The sequence below is a fragment of the Halyomorpha halys genome, unplaced genomic scaffold (assembly GCF_000696795.3).
Source record: "Halyomorpha halys isolate HHAL.00 unplaced genomic scaffold, Hhal_1.1 Scaffold261.1, whole genome shotgun sequence".
Lineage (NCBI taxonomy): Eukaryota > Metazoa > Arthropoda > Insecta > Hemiptera > Pentatomidae > Halyomorpha > Halyomorpha halys.
This window is the reverse complement of record NW_027116513.1, coordinates 80,726-104,400: the sequence shown is the minus strand read 5'-3', so window position 1 is coordinate 104,400 and position 23,675 is coordinate 80,726. Positions and strand designations below refer to the sequence as shown.

At 27.8% G+C, this 23,675-nt stretch overlaps 2 protein-coding genes across 3 annotated transcripts in view; both read left to right on the top strand.

Moving 5' to 3' along the window:
• Positions 1–10,310, top strand: part of Pgant2 (polypeptide N-acetylgalactosaminyltransferase 2) — a 272,840-nt gene extending 262,530 nt beyond the window's left edge. Inside the window, exons 8-11 of the mRNA XM_067053287.1 lie at positions 439–542; positions 1,613–1,832; positions 2,916–3,243; positions 4,266–10,310. Of these exons, the coding sequence (XP_066909388.1) occupies positions 439–542; positions 1,613–1,832; positions 2,916–3,243; positions 4,266–4,424 (811 nt within the window). The 3' untranslated portion in view covers positions 4,425–10,310. The remainder of the gene's footprint in view (positions 1–438; positions 543–1,612; positions 1,833–2,915; positions 3,244–4,265) is intronic.
• An 8,670-nt stretch (positions 10,311–18,980) lies between these two features.
• Positions 18,981–23,609, top strand: LOC106680443 (uncharacterized). Of its 2 annotated transcripts, XM_014420163.3 has the most exons (4): positions 18,981–19,323; positions 20,232–20,339; positions 22,157–22,389; positions 23,073–23,609. In XM_014420163.3, exons 2-4 carry the CDS (start codon positions 20,283–20,285, stop codon positions 23,572–23,574), a joined length of 792 nt encoding a protein of 263 aa, XP_014275649.1. In that variant the 5' UTR covers positions 18,981–19,323; positions 20,232–20,282; the 3' UTR covers positions 23,575–23,609. The 2 variants fall into 2 exon arrangements, with proteins under 2 accessions (XP_014275649.1, XP_014275648.1); XM_014420162.3 differs by lacking the exon at positions 20,232–20,339 and having other exon boundaries at positions 23,073–23,603.
• Positions 23,610–23,675: the final 66 nt, after the last annotated feature.

Sequence of the window (23,675 nt, the reverse complement as noted above, 5' to 3'; positions counted from 1 at the left end):
AAGCTAGTAGGGTTGTCGAAAAGTAACATCAGCCTATTGTATAATCTATAGAATGCATCAAAAATAAAATAAAATGATTTTTTTATTTGTCAGATGTGCCACTATTCAATAAAAGCAGAAAATAATAATAAATAGTGATTTATTGGTTATTTAATAAATTGTCAATATTTAAAAAAAAATATATTATTCAAAATATGAAAATCTTTTTTATAAATTTTTCCTGATGCTTTTAACGGTGATATTGTTAAAATTAATTAATTGATATACTAGTCAGGCAGACAGGCAATTATTAGATGATCTAGACTAGACTTTGCTAAACAAAATAACCTAGAATTATCGCTTTCATATAATAATATATTACTGATATTTTTTAACAATATATGTTATACTATGATGTTTATATATGTATTTTAATAATTAATGTATTACATATTTTAGAACACCGATGATTGCTGGTGGGCTGTTTTCTATTGACAAGGAATATTTTTATCATCTAGGAAAATATGACATGGCTATGGATGTATGGGGTGGAGAAAACCTTGGTAAGAGTTTATACATTAAGTTTTATGGTTTATGAATATTTTTAATCTTTATTTAATATTGCACTCAACATTTTATTTTTACTGTATGTTACTTACTAGTATTAACTATCTGTGGCATAATGTCCATAGTTGAGATAAAAAACAAATTATAAGAGCGGTTGTAATAAACCTTCAATTAAAGCCGAAGAACCAGAAAGCAATTTTTTAAACTTAATGTGATTTGAATGCAAGAACGGAGTGAAACTTAAGCAATGGAAATACAATAGAAAATGAAAAAAAAAATAAAATGTAGAAAATAGTATAAATTGAGTGCATTATGTTTAGTCTAATTTAGTTCATTAGATGGAAAGCAAGGTATAGTGTTAGGATAATTAAGTGTAAAGATAATAACTGACCTGACTTAGACTATTTTATAAATTCTGAAGGTTGTAAGTCTTCAGTAATGAGCATTAAGTTAAATTATGTACATTGAACAATTGTTCATCAACTTAGTAAAGGACAAGAACATAAAATGAACAAGCCGCTAAGAGGTGAGTTGATGAGTGCATATGCTATATAAACAGAACTTGGTTCGGGCTGACTCATACAGAACAGACCGAAGTACATATTGTTCGAGGAGTAGTAGAAGAAAGCCCACGAAATCACGAGGTTGTATGATTTGATGTTTTGTAATGTTTTATCTTACTGAAAACAGAACACTACCATTAAAAATTAACTAATTTTTATAAAAGTGTTGTAGGGATTCATGTTTATTCTCATATTAACTTACTTTGCTTAATAATTTCTGTATTTACATTTTTTTTTTTTAATTTGTAAAATATATTTTATACATTCATCTAGTTCAAGCAATAAAAGGAAAGAGAATGTTGTTTTGAAATTCAACATTAGTTGTTCAAGTTCATTTGTATTACATTCTCTGAAGAATTTCTCTAGTCCTTGTCAAATGTTATTGAACAAATCTATTTATAATTTATTATAGGTTCATTTCCGAGATTAATATTAATTAAATTATCATATTCAGAATTTGTTATGATTTTACTTTTTATGACGTTATTGTAATTTCATTTTAGAAATATCATTTCGGGTATGGCAATGTGGAGGAAGCTTAGAAATAATTCCCTGCTCAAGAGTAGGTCATGTCTTCCGAAAGAGGCATCCTTATACATTTCCTGGAGGGAGCGGAAACGTATTCGCCAGAAACACTCGGCGTGCCGCTGAAGTTTGGATGGATGAATACAAATCTTATTATTATTCCGCTGTGCCTTTAGCCAAAGCTGTACCATTTGGAAAGTAAGTTTCTCCCATTCATTTTAACATAATAACAAATTAAATGTTAATTTATTTATAATTTGCTAAAATATATTAAAAATTTGAAAAATAAATGTCATTACTTTAATTTTTTTCATACATCTCGATTTCCTAAACCTATTAAATCAATTTTTCCATTAAAGTAAAGTTCCGAATAAATTTTGAAATTCAATGCATTTATTATCTGTTAGTAGTTTCAAGTACCAAAATTAGCTTTACTTTATAAAAAATGTAATTAGAAGGTTTGGAATTAAAGCTATGATATACAGAAATATTAATCCCTCAAATAAGATACAATATATAGAGTGTTTAGATCCAATAGCACATTATTTGGAAAACTGTTGTAACTAAATCGGTCTTTTCAAAAACCACTTCAGTCACACAATTATAATTTTATTGAATTTAATAAAGACTGTGTTATTCACAAATAAAGGAATCTTGTAGGACTTTTTTGTCGATCATGATATTAATATAAAATAATAATATTATTTGAAGAAGGAATTTTCTAACATGCATGATTTTTACCCAGATTAAGGGCATACCTTTAAGGAAATATTTGCAACAAGAAAAGAAAGTATTACTGGAAAAAAAAATTGACTTGTACATATTTTTGATATGACTGATTCAATTCAAAAAATATAAATTTAACTGAAGTTCTATTAAGATGTAATTTTTGAAGTAGAGATCGTGTAGGATTTGAAGAAGACAAAACTTGCTCTTTCCATGGTACAGTTCATCATTCATTGTAATGAGTTAATGCCCGCTTTTATTCTGCACTTTCGTTTATATCATTTTAAATTTACTTCTTTCAAATCATATAAGGTAAACAAGAAAAAGAAATAATTTATAATTTATGGATTTATTATTTTTTTTTTCATTTTTAAATTATAACTTCAATATTAGTAAAGTACCCCCCAAAAAATTAACAATAAAAATTACCTATGTAAATTTCTTGTTTACATTTTTATAGGTTACTGAGTTAGTAAAATGATTTGGTTACTACTCGCTAAATTTTTTAAAAAATAATATACTAGTTTTGTTAATGTTTAATTGATTTGATTTCAGTATTGATGAGAGACTTGCACTAAGAGAAAAACTGCATTGCAAACCTTTCTCATGGTATTTATCACACGTCTACCCGGAATTGAAAGTCCCTTCCTTCAGCAGCTCCAGCCCAGCTGGCAATATAAGGCAAGGCCCTCTCTGCTTGGACACAATGGGTCGAGGCGCTGGCGCCTTACCAGGATTGTACCCGTGCCACGATACTGGTGGCAACCAGGACTGGTCGCTTATCTCCAGTGCCATAAAGCATCATGAGTTTTGTCTTACTCTTTCCTCGGATGTCCCTGGGCAACCGTTACTGATGACAGTTTGCGAGAATTCACCACATCAGGTTAACATCATTTTATTAAGCTCTGTTAAGATTAAGGCATGAGGCGACTATACCTCCTGCACCCTAGGAAATGTTATAAAGAATAGATTAACTAGTTGGTAACCATTGACAAGAACTGATCTTTACAAATATTTAAAGAAAACTTGAATCTATGTATTAAAATTTGTTTTACAATAGTCCAAAAATATATGATTTTATTAGATTATAGTGAAACCAATTTATAGAATATAGTTCATGAAAATACTTATACAAAATTTCCAAAATTTGATTCTAAAAAAGTATGATTAATATTTCATGGTTAAAGTAAAAACATAGCTATATGTGAAAAAAAAAACTGAAAAAGTGACCTCTACCAAAATCTATTTCTGCACTCGATACATAGGGAATCAACTTCAGATTGACTTCCTTTTCAAGCAATTATTTCTCCAAAAATTGAAAATTTCCAAAAATCAAAAATTTGACCCATTGCGTCTTTGTTGGGATTAAGTTCTAAAATTAGGAAATTTTACATTTAACTCTCTATTGTATGTTACACTGTTTGAGATTTGTCTACAATTTGCCTACTTAGGACCTTTTTAACTATTTTTTAAAAATTGTTAATTCAAAAAGAAACTTATCTGAGGGTTGAAACATTTTTTAAATATAGTACAAATGTAAACTTGGTCCCCGCAAAATCGCAAGGTATAAAAATTTTTTATTGAAATCCATGGGTACTTGAAATGGAAGGACCTTACAGCTACATAACACCTGCAAGGTTGTTTCCATGAAAATGAATTAATTACATAATATTTGTAATAAAATGACACTAATGGCGCATCTCCTTCATTTAATTTCCCAAGGTAGAGACTATGTTCTAGGACTGTAATGAAACACATACTCTTTAAAGATTATCCTCCTGAAATTGGTAACCCATCCTATTTCATTTGGCAACCAATTAAAACTTTAGATTTATAAACAAAGTTTAAGAACTTGTGTTTATTTAATTTAAAATATTATTGTTAATATTTTCTTTGTTCACTTAGGAATGGAGGCGAGTTGACGATGATTCAGATAATGGAAGTATGCTGAAACATGCTCGATTGTCGTTATGTGTCGACAGCAGGCATTCCGCTATGGGATTGACGGCTGAGAAGTGCGATTCCTCTGTACAGACTCAGCGATGGACTCTTGGCACCATTTAAACTGTCTAGTTTTGATACACATATTACCTTTTCCTAGTCCCTTCGATGTCCTTTAAGAGTGTAACCAATTTTTTAAGAGCGAAAAGCGATAGGATATTCGTTTGATTCATTCTCGTTTTGTAAAACACGGAATGGAGTGCAATGACTTTGACTGAACCTATGAATGTATAGCTAATGTAACACTTCGAATGACGATCCGATTCAATTGAAAACAAGAAATTTTTTCCTTTGTTTAAGTAGTTTTCGTTTTTGGACTAATTTTTTTTTATCTATCCATACTTAAGTTTAAACTAGTATTTATTTTTATATTTTTGTAATTTCTACAAGAGAATATTTTGCTTTTTTGCAAATTTGTTGGTCATTATTTGTGCGAGTGTAAGTCTGCTGGAATTTTTTAACTGTTAGTTGAATTCTTTTATTTTTTTTTTAATGTGAAATTACCGATTACTTAGCTGTTAAATTGTCTAATAAGCTCGTAGAAAAAGTGCATATCATGTCGAATTTTACGAAATTCTAATAATAATTTGATGAAATGAGGCTGTGATTCAGGAAATTCCTCTGGCAGAGTAGGTAGCTTTACTTTTATTCTTGGCCTTTTATTTTGCTGAATGCATTGAAGAAACCAGAATATGATTAGTTAGAATGGATGTGATGATGTAGCTTTTTTCTATAAGAGTTAGAACTGTTTTCATTATCTGTCCTGATTGGCTCTCAGACTGTAATTTCTTAACATTGTTGATATTGATATTTTGGGACGAGTTATTTTTAATTGATCTTAAATTAATTGATAAATTAATTTATATACAGTTGACTCTGCTTGGTTTATACAACTTGGGTCCAACTGTTTTGTACTCGGTCCTATACTACGAGTTCCTAAAAAACACGCTTTCTTCCTAAGCTTAGTATTTATGATTATTGCTGCCTCCTTCTTATGTTCTTAGAACCTCAAAAAAATAATCATAATTATTTTTGTCTTTGAGGGAAGTTCATGTTCATGATTGAAATAAACATGAGTGAAAAGTTATCCGACAGAGTTATAGACTACGCTGATCAAGTTCATAGTAATAACATAATGGTGTGCATTATGTTTTCCATATTTTGAGTCATTTTTATGATTAGCTTATTTTAGAGCTGATGCACCCCGCACTAACTATTCAACATAGTTATTAAATAATTCTTTTTTTAATCTCGCTTAACTTTTATATGTGCTTGTCAGTTGACAGGATCACTTACTCAATAAAATCGTTCTTATTATTTTCAATATTGATTCTCTAATAATTCAACATTGAATAAGTGGTTAAGAACATAATGTAAATTTTAGTCAAATGTAATATTTTTGTATTTCTGCCAGAATTTTGAAATAAAAAATTAAATTTAAATTTTGCAATGAAATATATTATTAAAAGTACTTTTTAGAAAACTGTTGAAATTGGGGTTAGTCTATCTGTCAACTGAAAGGTTCGTTAAAAAAATTATTACGGGAAAGTATTGCCACAGTTGAAATGAGTGAGGATTAATTTCAACTCAAAGTAGGGTAGTAAATAAAAATTGTGTAGTGCACGCACTGCACTAGATTTTTTTAAATGAAACTTTGATTTATTATGTTTATGTGATTGATCAAAATCATTATAATATTTTACTTGAAACAAAGTCCCCGACAAATTCTCAATTGCTTGTATTTATTTTTGGCAAATCTTGATTTTATTTAAAATTCTGGTGGCGTTTCCAAAAAAAAAAAAAAAAAAAAAATATGAAGATAATAAATAAAAAATAATTATATTTTATTGTATGTAAGGTCTTTTTCACAACAGTTTGATATTATAAAGTTTAATTTGATTAAAAAATTAATTATTACGAATGAGTCCTAAATAATAAGGTTCATTAGATAGAGTTTCATGTCCAAGCTCCTTTAATTTTATTTAAATACCCTTCATTTTATTTTTTTTTTTTTCTGTTCACCTTTCTGACTCCTGTGGAATGTACAGGAACAGCAGATTTTTTGAATACAATTTTTTTTTTATCTGAGTTTGGAGATCACCATAAAAACTCAGTGTATGATGTTATATAATGAAGTCGATACCAATGTTTAAATCAACATAATTTTTTGCGGTGAAACATGAACTATTTTCAGATTATAAATAAACTGTGAGTTATAGCTTCTTCAATGCCAATTTCTTAACATCTATCAGCCTCATGTTCATATGTAGAATTTCCAAATATAATTTGAAATTTGTGAAACTACTAAAAGACTACTATGATTCTGAAGGGATTTCTTAAGGGCATTGTTGATGGGATATAGGAAGAATACAGAATTTGACATAGAAGGATATAAAGCAAAAAAATTTGTATCTAGGCCCATTGCTATCCTTAGAAATTGTTAAGAATTTTTAGTTTCAAAAAAAAATTTTAGAAGCTTTTTAGATTATGTCTTGCAAAAAATAGAATACCGGTTGTACAGCAAACTTAAATATTAATTTGTATATGTTCATATTAAATGGCCATTTAATATTGCTATAATATTTTATATTTATAAACTAAGTTCAGAAGAAATTTATGTAATTGTTTTTCCAACATTGCTTTCAATAGACCAAATACCTTTGAATGACTAAATCTGCTGTCGTTATTGGGTTAAAATACCTAATTCACCTTGAATAGAAAAAAAAAAGGTTTACTCTTTTTTCTGTCTGTTTAAGAAGGGGCTAGGTAAGGATAAATGGTTCGCTTGGTGTATGCATGTATGTATTGAGGTTTTACAGTATTAAGTATATTTATGTATTTAATATATAATTTGAGATGACCATTGCTCATGTTCCTTCATTCGGTAGAGGAATTATTTGTTTATGTTTAAATCTGAGGCATTTGGGACATCATTTATTTTAAGAGTGTCTTTGTGATTTGATTCTTGTAATTAGTTTCTCGGCTGCCGCCAGCCACATATTTTAACCATTGATATGTATCTATTTTTGTGATATTTTTTTAAATAACTTATAATGCTTTTGGGCATTATTTAAAAACTTAAAAAAAATAAAGGTAATTTATTTGTATATTTTCAACATAAGAAATACATAAATGTAACTGTAGTTGCCAGGAAAAGTTCCTTAACACCATGATTATGATCATTTTTATACTAAGCACCACCTTTTAAAGTAATTAATATTCATACATTTCAGTATATTTGTAAATATTGATGTTTCATCTGTAGGTATATGACACATTTATGGCACAGGTGTATTTATTGTTATATAAGTAAATAATCTGTCATATTTATTACCATGGTGATATGTGATGAATATCGATAATTTTACTTGAGCCAATGTTGTAAAGGAAAACTATGTAATATTTGAATGATTATAAATATATTTGTAACAACATTATAGTTATAAATTTAAGGAGAAATAAACTAAACTAAAAATGAGTTGAGACATGACTTACAATCTATAAAAGGTAAAGTTTACTCATAAGATAGTATCAAGTTATGTTTACTATCGGTTATTGTCAAACTATGTTATTTTATGTATATAGGCTGGATTTTTACTCAATAGTATACTTAGTCTGGCTGTTTTTTTATTATTCTTTTTTGCAGTAATTTAATTTTTTTTGGGGGGGGGGAGGGAGTCCTTTAAAACTTAATTAAACTAATTTCAATTTTATATATTTGAATTTAACATTATGTTTTGAATATTCATATTTATTTGCGTTATTTTTTGTTATTACGATCATTTTTATATTGATTAAGACAAAATAGTTGAGAAGAATATAAATGCATATATAATTATTATAATTTATATAGTAGAGAAAAAAATAATATAAACTATTGATTAATTTGGGACTTCTTTTCGAATAAAGTTCTTTTGTTTTTCATATTTTTCTTTTATCATTGCTTGTATTTCTCAAATTAATTTATCAATTTACCTGACAAAAAAAACTATAATTTTACAATGTAGTTGATAATTATTGTATCATATACGTAAACAATTTTGTTTTACTATTTTATTTAATCTTAACCTCCGCAATTTATTATTCATCTTATTATAACTTTTGGAAATTTTTTTTTTCTTTAATATATTTTGTTGTTTGTAGTTTTTTGTAACATTACAGAAAATACAAAATTGCATTTTTTCAAGATTTTGTAAATTGTATTTTAGGGTTTTTACAGCTCGAAACTCAATCTCTGTATATGCATGTATTTAAATATACTGTAGTTGATTTTTGAAGGGAGAATTTTCAAGGATTTCTTATTCTGGAGGGAGGGACATGTTAGGAAGTTTGATAATTTCAGGACATAAGGGAAGGAAGTATTTTTAAGTTTTTGTACAGATGCATTTTTAATATTTTTGAGATTAAGGTGAAAAAATTAAGTTTACCAATACATCTTCAGCAATTACTTTCTCAGTAATTGTTTATGTATTGAATATCTCATTGCAAACTCTTTTATTTCAGCCTGTGATATTTGTTGATATCAAATTTATTATACATTCTGCTTAAGTCTTCATGATGCTGTCTCCTTAATTTTCGATTCCCTGTACATCCTTTGTTACTCTTTTCTTACGATTTAGGAAAAAGTAACACCTTATGAAAAGTGAGAGAACACTATAAATGCATAAACATCTTCCTTAAATAGCTTCCATGTTTATTTGAAAATAATTGTAATTAATTAAAGAGATTACGGTGTTATAAAGTATTTGATTTTGAGGGTTAAGTATAATTTTATATCATAATTAGATTGTATTACCTATTGGCACCAGAGCCATACCTTACAATAGACCTAATAAAATTGATTGTTTAAAGTATTCTATTAAGGAATATAATGTTTATAATTAATTTAATTAATCTTATTTGATATGGATATTACTAATTGGTTCCACAATTACTTTTATTGTTTCATTTTTCTATACTGAGTAGAATTTTCAGTTATTTTCAAAACTAAATAAATAAACATCCAATAAGTTTATTACATTAGATATTAAAGTATATTGGTTTAAAATTTCTCCAGGCATTAATAACAAAATAAAACTTTTCATTAGAACCCACTGCCATCATCAGTTTTGTTTATTATCTCTACATTGTGGTTATACCATTAGCTATTGGAAAAATTTCTAATATTTTTCTGTTCAAATAATTATTTTTTTTAATGAAAATTATTAAAATCATTAATAGTTCTATTGATTCAAATATACAACAATAATCCATATCTTTTGTATTCTAATTTGATTGATTAAAATAATTTTATTATGAATAGTCCTTAAAAATTAAGAAACTAAGCATATGTGTATATACCATAGGACATATGGCCCTCTCACTGATATACTAATATAGCGCCAAAATATAATTTTTAGATTAGATAGATTTCAAAGATTTTGATTTTATATTGAAAATCGTTTTTTCTTGCTATCGAATTAAAATATTAAATTTTGATTCATAATTATCCATTCTTTATTTTAATTTCGAGAAAAAATGAGTTTTGAAATAAAATAAAAATGTTTTTGTCAGAGTTGTCACTTTTGAGTAATGTTAGTATTCCAATGAGGGTGCGATCTATACATATACTGTCAGAATTAAAACAATGATGCTAAAATAAATTTGTATTGTACTTAACTAGTTTGTAACTGATTTTTGAATACCATTTTAGCTAATAAAGAATATTAACGATAATATTATTTATTAATATTAACGTTAATTGTTTCATATTATTTATTGGTATATAGTGTATGTAAATATTCATTGAGGTAATTATTGTATAAATATATATATAATATGGATATAGAAAAAATTATGTAAATCTAATATATAATGTTATGTTATTGTATTATAATTTTTATGCTATTTGTTTTACCTGAATTCTTTTATATTTTTGTTTTTGTTTCTCATTGGTTAATACAACCATAATTTTAAATCCATTTATTTAAACTGTTTGTTGTCTTCTTTTACCTTTTCATTTCTATCGTTGGTATGATTGTACATGCTAGGTTTCACTGGAGCCATTTTGTTCATGCATTTTTTTAATTTGTTTACTGATAAACTTTTCTAGGAAAATATTTAATAATATTAAGCAAGGCTCGATTTGTTCAAGTACTAAGTCGGAACAGTAACCTTCCTGGAGGAGTCAGAGTTTTCTATGGAAAATTACAATGTGTGAATGGTTCATTTACATGAAGTATAACACGGAGGAAGCCATATATGTAGTGATATCAACATTTGTTATTATTTTATGTTTTTTTCTCTTAGATAGAGATCTTGGAATGTCGTTCTGGAGAGTTTCGTCCATAATCATGCCCTGATATTGAGTTAACAAAATTTACATATCTTACTACAATAAATAGAATAATAATAGAAAAAATTAAGGCTACTATTGGCAGAGTTACTGGTGTTGAAGTCAATGGAGGATGAAATATGAAGAATTTATTCAAAAATATATAACACTCCTGTTACAAACTGTGTGATATTCATGGGAGACAGTGTGGTCTGCAATTATTATGGATAAATTGAAATATATGGTTAGTGGTAGAAAATCTAATTATTTTAGAATTACAGATATCAGGAGAAACTTTTAGTATCAGGGTTCTAAAATGTGTCAAAAAAACAAGACTCAAGACCGATTAAAAGCTAGGGATTATTTGTCATAGGAATGTTTAGTTTGTTTCTAATTTTCAGAATTCTGAAGTTAATATTTGTATAAAATCACAATTATTAATGTTTTTGGAAATGAATGAGTGAGCTATATAAATTAAGGGGAGAACAGTGACTTAAGGATTTTGAAAATTAATGTATTGAGTAGAATATTTGGGCTAAAGGATTCCGAACACTAAGCTGAAAGGTAAGTCTCTTAGGGTATACCTAAATACAGAGAGCTTTGGTTTGCCTTTATTATTATATTATACCAAATGATTTGAGTGAGTGATAGATTGAAAAAAAATATATCTATTGACAAAGATATTTATAAAAGTAATTATATACACATATCTATTTTGGACAAACTGCTAGGGATTAGAAAAATTTATGCCACCTAAAATGAATTGTCAAGCATGAGAAAGAAGCCAATATTTTAAATATTCAAAATTGAAAGCAGACAAATTCAAAGCGGAATATAAAAGGGAAAATTAGGGATTGCTTTGTTTAATTTAAAGTTTTATACTCAAAAGATATTCACAAATTGTATAACTGTGTAATAAAATGTTTATTTTTTTTTATAAAAATGGACAAATAAAATGAAATTTTTTGGGAGATCATAAACCCAAAGGATTTTTCGCACTAGGGTTTTTTTTTATCTGAAAATTTTTAAGATGGAGGGTATTTATCTCAGTAAGTAAAAGAAATATTTATATGTGAGAGTGTGCAACATTTATTGTCTAATTGCTGAACTAAAATATCTTTTAATATTCTATTAAATGATATTTAGTAATATTTAGATAGGTATAAAGAAAGTATTTATTTTACTACATTAAAATCTGAAAGTAATGTAGTGAGTGTATAAAACAGCCAAGAGATAGCGACACTAACGAACTTTAAGCGCGGACGTCATTTATGCTGAAAATTTTATTTTTGGTATCAGGACAGCATCATGCCACAGGAGCTCGACTCTAAATGCTAACCAACTTCTGTCCACCCTCGCTCAATACAATATATATATTAATCAAATATTTGCTTCCAATGTTAATTGTTTTCCCAGTGCTGTTTGTTGTTAGAGGAGAGACTTTTTTAAAGATGAATTTGTAATACAAGGCGACATCTAAAATTTTCAGGATAAAATATATTGATTGTACTTTACCTAAAGTGGAAAATTCTTTTTAGATCAATATGTTGTAAAATACCTGTAATATTTTTGATAATCTGGGGATTGTTTCATAATGAATAAATTCAAGTACACGAATTATAAAATACATACATTTTGTTATATATTACATGAGCTTAAAAGTAAAAATTTATCAGCTAGAATTGTATAAGTCAGTGAAATTGTACCAAATACCAAACTACAAGATTAATATATTAGTTTGTACTTTATTATGAAACAGGGCCTTGTGGTATTATTTTAAATGTATTTCATGTAGTTAAACGAATCACTATCAAGTACTATTCCAGTAAAAAAAAAACGAAAATTCCAAAATACCCAATTTGTTAAATTCACAACAGAATAAAGATTATTCAATTACTTTTATTATTAGTATTTTATGGAAATGTATTAAGTCTGTATATGTCTGGATAAAGTCAGAATAGAATAACAACGATATAATTAATTTAATTTATTTTTTTCTAACAAAATGTATAAGGGCTCTTTTTGGTTGAGATAGATAAAAGTGCCCAAGAACAATACAATCCTGCCGACTTATGTTCAATTAAAAAAAAATGACTTTCATCCATTTCAGAACTCTAGTTCCCTCACGTGACGCATCCTTTTTTTTTTTTTATAAATACTTTATTTCAGAAAAATTTCTGAATGTTGCCTTAAACCACTTATAAGCTGTCAATAGAATCTTTTGGATTGATCTCCTACATATAAAATACAACTGCTATTTTCTCTGAAAAACTCAAAACATTGTATGAAAACTTTTAGGTAAATCACCACATATAAGTAAAATTGTATTCTTTATTACTGCTATCCTTAGATAACAGTTTAAGTTATAAGTAATGAGGTGACCCACTAGAAAATGCCACTTCTGTTTTACAGTTAAGATTCAGCCATCCGTAAATTTATTTTAACACAGAATAATTTGAGACTGCACAAAGCACAGATGAGCAGACTAAACAAATTTGATGGAATCGCTTTCAGGATATTGAGCAGAACTTGTTTTAAAACATTCATGCTATCTAGTTGAATAATTTGAGCTATCAATAATAAAAAGCGGTTGAGATATACGTCGCATAATTATCCCATAGCAACCACAGCGCTGTTGCCTTTGAATAAGATTTGATCTGTACCTAATTTCTGCACTGTCTCAAAAACGGTTGATTTTTTGGCTTTAAAACATAAATCCAATCCATGTTCCATTGGAATGTGCTTGGGTTTTGTTGTCTGCGTCTAAATCTTTAAAACCCAATTGGAATCGTCTGGATTCGTCAACTTAACTCTGTCGGAGTTTTTAAAACTCTTACTTATTTGAATGTTGTAATTACAAGTTCTATTAAAGTTACAGAAAGGATTTAAAAATTGAAATTGTGATTCGGCTCTTTATGAAATTCTCTTTCTTTTGATACCTCATTCTTCAAAATCCATCGCTCCTGTGAGTCGGAAAAGGGATCAACAGTACCGTTATATATATGTGCGATTTTAAATAGTACATTTTATTGTTATTTTACTGTTTACTAAGAGCATAAATAATGAAAAATTATTTTTGAATAATAATTAATTTATAACACGTTTAGTTGAATATGATTGAAAACAATATACACCCATTTTAATTCTGATCAATAAAATCAATATAAAAGACCATAAAATTACAATTTTACAAGACTTTAAACAACGAAACAATAATAGTTCAATTAACTGCCTAAAGATAATGCCTCAAAACAAGAAATGTAGAAATTAATAATTCCAAAACTGCCGTTTCCGAAGTCTACATATAGTAGAAAAAATTTATTTTACTTAAATAATAACAGTTTAACTAAATGCCTAAAGATAGCAGCACAAATCAAGAAATGCACAAAATAATAGTTCTAATAATTGTCGTAAGATAGCAGCACCATCCAAGCAGCCTTTTCCGAACGAAATCCAGCACTAAAATTTTATTTTATATTAGGATATTAGGAAGTCACAGGAGCTCAACTGATCGAACTCGCACTATCGAGCCCGGTGGAATTGTTGAGCTCCTGCAAACTTCTACTCTCCTAATACAAAGTAAAATTTTTGTGCTGGATCCCGACTTAGGAATTGGTTGCTTGGATGGTGCTGCCATCTTACGGCTTTTCTTAGAACTATTATTTTCGACATTTCTTGATTTGTGCTGCTATCTTTAGGCAATTTGTTGAACTATTATTATTTAAGTAAAATAAATTTTTCAATATATTTGAACTTCCGAAGCGGTTGCTTGGGTGGTGCTGGCATCTAGCGGCAGTTATTAAAACTATTATTTTCTAAATTTCTTTATTTGTGCTGTTACCTTTAGGCATTTAATTTAATTATTACTTTAATATTATTTAAAGTCTAAATTATCATTTTGTCGTAGTTTTTAAATTTTATTAATCGGAATTAAAAAGGGTGTATATTTTTTCAATAAAATTAATCTAAACATACTGGAAGATTATTGATTGACCGTGTGTGAAGATGAAAGGAATATGGTCCGGGTGCGGTCAAGAAAAACTCAAATAGTAGAAATATACTAATTTAATGAGCCAACGTTTCGCCCCACGTTGCAGGGCTTCTTCAGGGCTAAAAAAGATACAAACACATAGTTACAAAAGGAAAGCAAAAACCTAAGTGTAAAATAACAGGGGTATAAAATGAAAAAAGTAAGATATAATAAGAAAAATTAAAGCTAGTGAAAATTAAAACATGTTTTGAATTAGTTTTTATTTGCTGTGTATGAATAATTGTTCATTCCTTATGCCTTATTTACTTGATAAACTGTAAAATATTAAAACAACAATAAAATATTATTATTTAGCTTTCTCTAAGATAAAATAATTATAATGTTCTATGAGCCTGTGTTGTGTTGTTATAATAAATGAGCTGTTTGAAACTTCAAATAATAAAAGCATTTAATTCTGAAGTAATTACTGAGTTGTAAATTAGTTTTGTCATGAAAAATTAACCATTTACATAGATTTGTTAGGCTTTTAACTATGAATAATGGAATAAATAAGGAAAGAAATTTGATAACCAAATATAGTCATTTAAAGTATTTTACTCAGATTATCAGAAAATTTTGGTTGATTCCTTCTTTTGTGGGTGTAGGATAGACAACAATAGCATAACAATTTCATTACAATATTACCATGCTGTAAATTTTGTTTTTCATTAAAAATTGGATATAATTTATATAGATCAGTTGAATTATGCTTTTAACATATTTTCAGAGGGTATATACTCCAAAAAACTTGTTATAAATGAAGAAATGAATAAAGAAGAGCAATACTTGCTTTTACTTACCAATCTATGAAATATACAGTAAGACGTCGTATTGTGATCTTGATAATTTGAAACCTGAGTTTTAAGTGTAAAAATACATTTAATTCCTTTATTTTCTGATGGGACTTTTAAGTTACTTTAAAGTTTTAAGGCACTGTATTAATTTAAACACTTCAAAACCCTTTGGGATTTAAAAGCCCACTTCTATTAAGTTCATTCTTCAATTGTTAGATTGTTGCATAAATTTATACTTTTTTGAAACTTGCTAAGTACAACATAACAAGATGATGTATTGTTGTATAATACAATTATTATATATAAATAAAATTATAATTATCATTAAGGCTAATTAGAAGATTATAAAGAGTCTATGTGTTTATTTGGATAAAATTTTTATTTGTTTTGCATTTTGTAGTTATAATTCTTAGTATTATCATTAATTAAATACAATGAAAAACTTAATAATATTATGGACTTTATGAGTCCATATTGTAAAATTATATACTATCATGGTTGGGACTTTTTAGTCTCATCAGGTGTTATATGAATATGAAGTTAGGAAATGCATGCAGTCTGTATTTGGCAATAGGGGCATTATTTATATTCTTACTTAGAATTAATTTATTTATTGAATACATAGTAATAATAATTTCTGGGTCTGTGCCTAAAAACGTAAGTTTTTATATCACTAGAGAACAGTTGTCACATCAAGAGGAAGATCCAAAATGTGTGCTTCTAGGTAAATTGAGTCTAGACTGCATTCTAAGTGTTTAGAATGTAACATATGCTTCTTTCCCTGTCACTTGGCGTTCATCCTTCCCCTTTTTACCATCAAAAGTAGTATACAGGACAGATGTAACGTAATCTGTAAATATAAGATAATGTAATAAATAAATTTTGACGACTTTGTACTCTTTTTTGTACAAGGCACTGAATTTTTTAATTAAATAATTTTATCTATCAAATTATTGATTTTAAGTCATATATTAAAAATGGTATGATTGAGAGAAATACTTTATTTAGCCATGCTGCCCTAAAACATTGGGTTGCTATAATACATAGCGTACCTACCAATCCATATTTGGACATATATACACTACAATATATAAACATTTTTCATTTTTTAAACAATAATCATCAATACACTAAATACATTTTTTTTCTTAACAAAAAAAATTATTTCTTTTTTGTTTCTTTTACATATGTTAGTTTTCCTCCTTTACAAAGCCAAATAAAAATTAACCAATAAATTATTACCCCTATTTCACTCCTTCATACCTACCTCTCCTCTCCCGTGATCCACAACAACCGTTTGATCAACTAAGTCAATTTAAAAAATTCATCAATAGATAGCAACACATAAATAAAAAAGAAACAAAACAATAATAGCAGTAGAATTGTTTACCAAATAAACAATTAAACAAATTTACAAAGAACTAATACATAAATTTTAATTATTAAAATAATATTATTTCAACATTGTATTATATATAATCAGAGCTAAACCAAAAAGTAGGTTTCCTAGTAGTTGACTAAAACACATATGATTGTATGATGTTGGATCTTGGGAATTTGAGTTTTGATGGAGTTCGGTGGAGGTAGGTTTCTAAGCATGTAGTCAGCATTTAACCTCTGGATTCACTAAACTTTCATCATTCATTACACTCATTTCAATTTAAGTCAAAACTGGCAGATTTTATGGCCATATGGTTTTCTTTTCCAAATCCTGTGTCCTGAAGTTTGATTATAATGTAGAATGGTTTGAAATCATGTTGGAACAAATCTATTCATTAGATTAGAGCAACCAGATTAGTGAAAAATGTATCCAAAAATCCACCATTTTTGACAGACAGACTCTCTGTATTTAAAAAAATTTATACAAATTATGATGAGAAGATAGTTCACCGTAGATACTACTGTATATGAGGAGAAGATGGTTAGGGGTATGGTCAGTAAAAAACACTACTAAGTTGAGAGAACTTACTTAAATAAGTTCTCTCAACTTATTTGTGTTTTTTACCAACTGCACCCCCAACCACCTTCTCCTTATATATATAAACAAATAAAAAATAAAAATAGTCATTATTTTGTTTAATTGTAGTTTTTATACTCAAAAGATAGTTGAAAATATTTCAAAATGTTTTTATTTACAATTGATAAAATTGTTAGGGAGATCAGAAGGATTTTTTTTTTATACCAGACAAATATTATTTATGATTTTTATCTATATCAAAAATGAAGTCTAAATAAAATATTGCATAATACTTCGTTATGAGTAATTATTTATTGTATATTTATTGTTTTATAATATTTTGTATTATATTTAGAGCTTTCTTTATAATTAGTTAATTAATCTTTTTGTAAAAAACTGAGCGACAGGGACGGGACTTACCTTATTCTGAAAATTTTCTTTTGGTATTAGGACAGCATCATGTCACAGGAGCTCTATTTTAAAAGCAAGATCAGCCTTACTTGACTTGTCACTACATAGCTTGAATAGTGAAACAAAAAATTATTGAAATAGATAAAAAATGTCTAAAATAGGGTATATTCTATCTAAGGATAGAATCTCTGACTGGACTTTCCTTAAGCTATTACAGTAGTTACAGATTACTTACGGTCTATGGTACAATCAATTGAAAAACTAACACAAAACTAAAAAAAAGAAAGATTTTTTTTTTTTTTAAATGTGAAACTGTTTTAACAAAACAGCGATGTATTTACATCGGAAAAAGGTTTGTTTCCAATGTTTGGAATATGAAGATCGACCATCATTGCCTATGTTGTACGGCCACACTACCTCCTGCGGTTTTATGATGTCCTAATACCAAAAAGAAAATTTTCAGCATAAGTAACATCTTTGAAGTTCCATCCATTCTTTCTTTATTTTATTGATTTGGGCGCCCCTATACTTATTTCTTACATATACTTTAACTTACCCTGTATATGGAATATTGCAATAGTGAAAAATTTCAAATACGAGTTTTCAATAGAAATTTGAGGTTGCTGGGTCCCAAATAAACCAAGTATTTAATCGTAAAATGATTTGTGTTTATGTGAACAACCTAAACAGCTCAAAAACGAAACTGGAATTACATGTTTCTAGGATAATGTCATCTATAAAAAAGTTGAAATACATTTTCAAACTAGTCTCAATATTTTCTGTAGATGAATAAATTCATACCCAATATAATTTCCTCAGTTATTAATTAACTATAAATGACAATTTAGTCATAGTTTTATTTATTACTGACTATTTTTTTTCCATCTCTGCTTTGAGGAATGAGCTTGAAAATTTCAACGAAAAAGAATCAATCAAACTAGTTATTTTAGAATAGTTTTCGGTGGAACGAATTAAAGTGGAAAAATGCTAAAGAATTAAATTTCAATTTCCCTGTTTACAATCTATTAATTAAATTAAACCCGAAGTACGAGCTTATATAAATACCCAATAATCGTAAGGTAATCTTTGCATAATAATTATTTTAAACATGTGTTTCACTTAGATGTTGTTTTTTGGAAATGTTCGTATTATCGGAAAGTAGTGATTATGATCGCATCTTTTGGGAACTCTTGACTTTCCTCAAATGCTCGGTATGCTTGTCTTTACCGAAGCGTTTGGGACGAGTTTGCGAAAATGGCCATTTTTGCTGTGAAAATTGTTCGGATTGTGACATCCTTCCCCAGAACAGATGTCGCCTATGCAAAGGGAAATTTTCAATAAACAGGCTGACAGTTTTCAATTCCATCCGTGACGTGCTGTTGGAACTGCCTCACGGGTCGGCCCAGTTCATTGACGAGTTGGTCCAGGTCTTAGAATGCCCCGTATGTTATGAAGAGGTAAATTATATTAAAACACTAGCCAATCTTGAACTTGTGCAGCTTTACAATATTGGGTGGGGACCCTGTGGTTTGGGAGTTCGGGGGGGAGGGGGGGGGTATGAAATACTGCTCGTTGAAGAGCCTGGAGAAAGTGGGTGGACAAGAAAGAAGTTATTACATCCCAATTTTTAAAATATAAATATATATCGGTAAAATTTAACTCAACCAACCATAATTGGGAAAGTGAATTAAAAATGGCGTCGTTTTCAAAACTAAAAAAAAAATCTTTAAAACTACCTGCAGCACTAAAAAAAAATTATAAAACAATTTCATTTATATATAAGAAGATGGTCAGGGCTGTGGTCGAAAGAGAAACAAAAATGATTTACAACTATTTATTTTCAGACATTTCGCCCCACTTTGAACAGCCCTGATGAAACCCTGCAAAGTGGGGTGAAACGTCAGAAAATAAATAGTTGTAAACTATTTTTGTTTCTCTTTTGACCGCTACCCTGACCATCTTCTTATATATCAATTTTTACGGTCAACTATATATACATATATATAATTTCATTTATATTGAAAAATAGCTATAATAGAGATGTTTATGTTAAATGATTCCAGAGATACAGCTTTTCAAAAAGCAAATTTTTTTTCCAAAAAAAGAACTTAAAATCAGTATTTTGTGAATATATTTTGACAAATATCATTGAAATTACAACTCATACGAAGTTCTGGTCTGTTACTTCTCAATTGAAGAACAGTTTCACCAAAATAAATTCCTAAAATTTTGATTTTTTCTTGTTTGGAAAAAAATATTTATTGCTTTATGAAAAACTATATCTCGGGAACTATGATGTACAGATGTCTGCTAGTACTCATCTAAAAGCAAGTGTATATTATAATATAGTTGGTTATCTTTGTAGGAGCAGCAGTTGCCATGATATTCGCCACAATATTAATTTTTCATTATTTGTATGAAGTATCTTAATGCTGTAGGTAAGTTTGAGGATATGGAGCTCAGAATGAAAAATGTGAGAAAATTTTAGATTTTTATTGAATAAAATATACTTCCACTGTAAATACTTCAATACTTACTTTTTAATGATATTTACTGTAGCTACCATTTTGTATTCCTCCTGAGTTTTGCACCAATTTTTATTTACCCTTAGCTCTACAGAATTATCATTAAAGTAATAAAAAATGGGAATGAAATAACTTATGGAGGTATGAAATTCTCTCCAAGATGAAGGTGAAGTGTAGGGGTCCCATAAAACTATTAATTCCTTAATAATTTATAAGTCATATATTTAATTTGTAAAGAGCTTTGCAAGGTAATACTAATTTGAAAAAAGTCAAAACTTTCAATGTTGAATATTACTTATGTTTTTTTATATTAATAGAATTTTGTCTCTTGTACTGTGATTCCTCTTAACTCAGTAAAAATAAACAATGTGATTTTAATACTAAAAAAAAAAAAAAAAATACAGTGATCTCCAATCTAGGACTAGTTCTGGTAACTTGTAATCCTCATACCAGACTGAAAACATAAAAAAATGCTAGGTATCCAATGAAACAATGTATATATCCAATAAAACAATGTTAGAGACAAAATGTACCTAGAATAATGCTTTGATTTTTCAAAGCATCTAAATCTAGGTTGCTAATATATATTTTGTTTAGTTCGAGAATTCTTTTAAATGAAACTTGTTTAGGCGTGGTTGAGCAAATTGGCCTGGATCAGATGAAAATTGTTTTCTCTTCTTAATAAATAAAATATTTATTAATTAAATAGAACAAAAGAGATATTTCATTTGATGAAGAGAGATTTCTTTTAAAGAAATTACATTTCCTAATCATGAAATTATAAAATTGTCAGCAAGTGGAAGAATTTTAAAACTTCCAACGTCCCAGTATTTTATAAAATGGTATTAAGATTTATTCAGAGTTAAGTACTATGACAACTTAAGCGAGGATTTTTTTGGGGGTTAATTTTGTTCATATTAGAAGAAACATTACTTTAAAAAATAGTATTTTTTTTTCTCATTTTTATGTGTCTTTTGACCTGAGTTGTGTCAACTTCTTAAATCTCAAAATACTTCTTATTTAATTTCAACGACTACTGAACTTATTCGATATGTGTTTGCAAAGTGTTTATTCCCTCCAGGTTGGAGGATGGTTCTAATTAATCAAATTAATTCTAATATAGCTCAATAATAACATGTTATGGAATATTAGTTAATATTTCGATTAAGACCTCCCCAACTGACAACATGTAATAGTTTAAATATAAATAATTCTTTCATTGATTGATTGGAAAACTTTATTTGAGATTACTAGATATTTAAAAAAAAACATTAGTAATATTTGTGTGATATCAAAAATCCTATGGTCTTTACGATTTTCTTTTATTAATAATTACTATAAATAAAAAACATTGTTTAATTAGACATTTCTGCCAACTCTGCATTAATATTACATAAAAAAAAAACTTATTTTTTTTCAATATGGATAGTACTGAGGGTATGTCTTGTTTATTGAGCAATATTTGGAAATTAGAATATAAAATCAAGAAATTATATAGTCTTACTAATAATATATAAAATATCAAATCTTACTAATCATGAAGAACTTTAACAGAATTCATAAGTATTTTTGAAAATTTAAATACCAAGAGTTTCTAAAGAAATGGATAGATTTTTACAATAATGAAAGAAGTAGAGGAAGTACACAGAAACAGAATTTTTAATTCCTCAAATATTACACAATTCATATATAAATATAGTTTTAATAAATTTATTTAACATTAATCAATTCCAATAATCATTACTAATAATGTTCAATTTTTTAGGCAGTTACAAGCCTAACAATTTGCTATAGAGGGCACTGTGTCTGCGATAGATGTGCACAATTAACGAGCCAATGCCCTTTATGTCGAGATTCTTTTGTCCTACAGCGCTATGTAAACAGGATAAAACAGAAGTTGGAAAATGTTTTGTTGGATATTCCCTGTTGTAATCAACCTTATGGTTGTCAAGTTTTTAACGATTATAATAATGTAAAGGATCATATAGAAAAATGCAGGTATTATAAATTTGTTAAAAGTAAGAAATAGAGTGACATTATAATTATTTCTATACGTATATTTCACTGGGAGATAGTCACATCCATCATTTGCTCAAATGCTTTTAGACGGCAAACATGCAACAACTTGACTATATGACTAGATATTTGCTCATATTTTAAACCATAGAATAATATCATTAAGTAAAATTTACTCTTTGTCAAATCTAAGCTCTTCCCATACAGTGTGGGAGGGGTGAATCTTTTAATGGTTTCTCGAATATTATAAAATTTATCCATCATTATGTATATACCACTATGCAGTAACAATAATACATACATATGATAAACTGGAATAAATTTAAATATTATATATTTATAATTTAGATATATTGTTTAAGTTTTTATAATAAAATATATGTAATTAATATTATATCTAGTTATATTATTGTTAAATATAACTTTATGACTGATAACTTCTATATACAATGTAGGATAGTGAAAGAATACGTATAAATTCACTTAGGGATCAATACATTTTTTTACTCGATATCTTATGGATTATTAGTCATGAATTAGATTCAGTAATTTTGCAACAATCATTAAAACAGACAGATGGAGCAACAGTCCATGTATATTTGTTTACGTATTATTAATGTAATATATACTAATTAGTCATTAAAAATTATTCCTTATCTTTTTAGTTTCATTCCGTGGGAATGCGAAGATGAATTTTGTTGTTGGACAGGAATTGGTGAAACTACTCCAGAACATGCAAGAGAAAATCATCCTAGCTGCATCCTAAGAGGAAAAACAGTTAAAATGAAATTAAATCTGGACGAAAGTGTTCACTTACAGCTATGGAATAGGAAAAGAGACATCTTTTACAAAGTAATCTATAAAATGACTGGAGAAGGACTCAAATTTGTCATTTTTTGTCAAAAAGCTGCCCCAGAAAAAGTTCTTTTTTATTTAAATAATGAAAAAGAAGCACGTAGTTTTGTCACTCCGTGCGTAGAACCAAATAAGAATCCATTGTATTACCTCATACACGAATGTCCATCGGTCATCATTCCATACGATTTAGTATTGACTGATCGGTCTTCTCTAGAGTGCCTTCTTCAAACAGAAGAAGGCAGATGGCGGACTGTAGTGATAATTTTTATTAAAGTTGCTTTGGTGATAATTAAATTGCTAACATTCTAGTAAAAAGTAGTTATATTTAATAAAATATAGGCAAGGCTAATAAGAAAAGGAGGTGAGAATCTTCTATTTTATGTTATCATATCATCTGTTTGTATCAATTA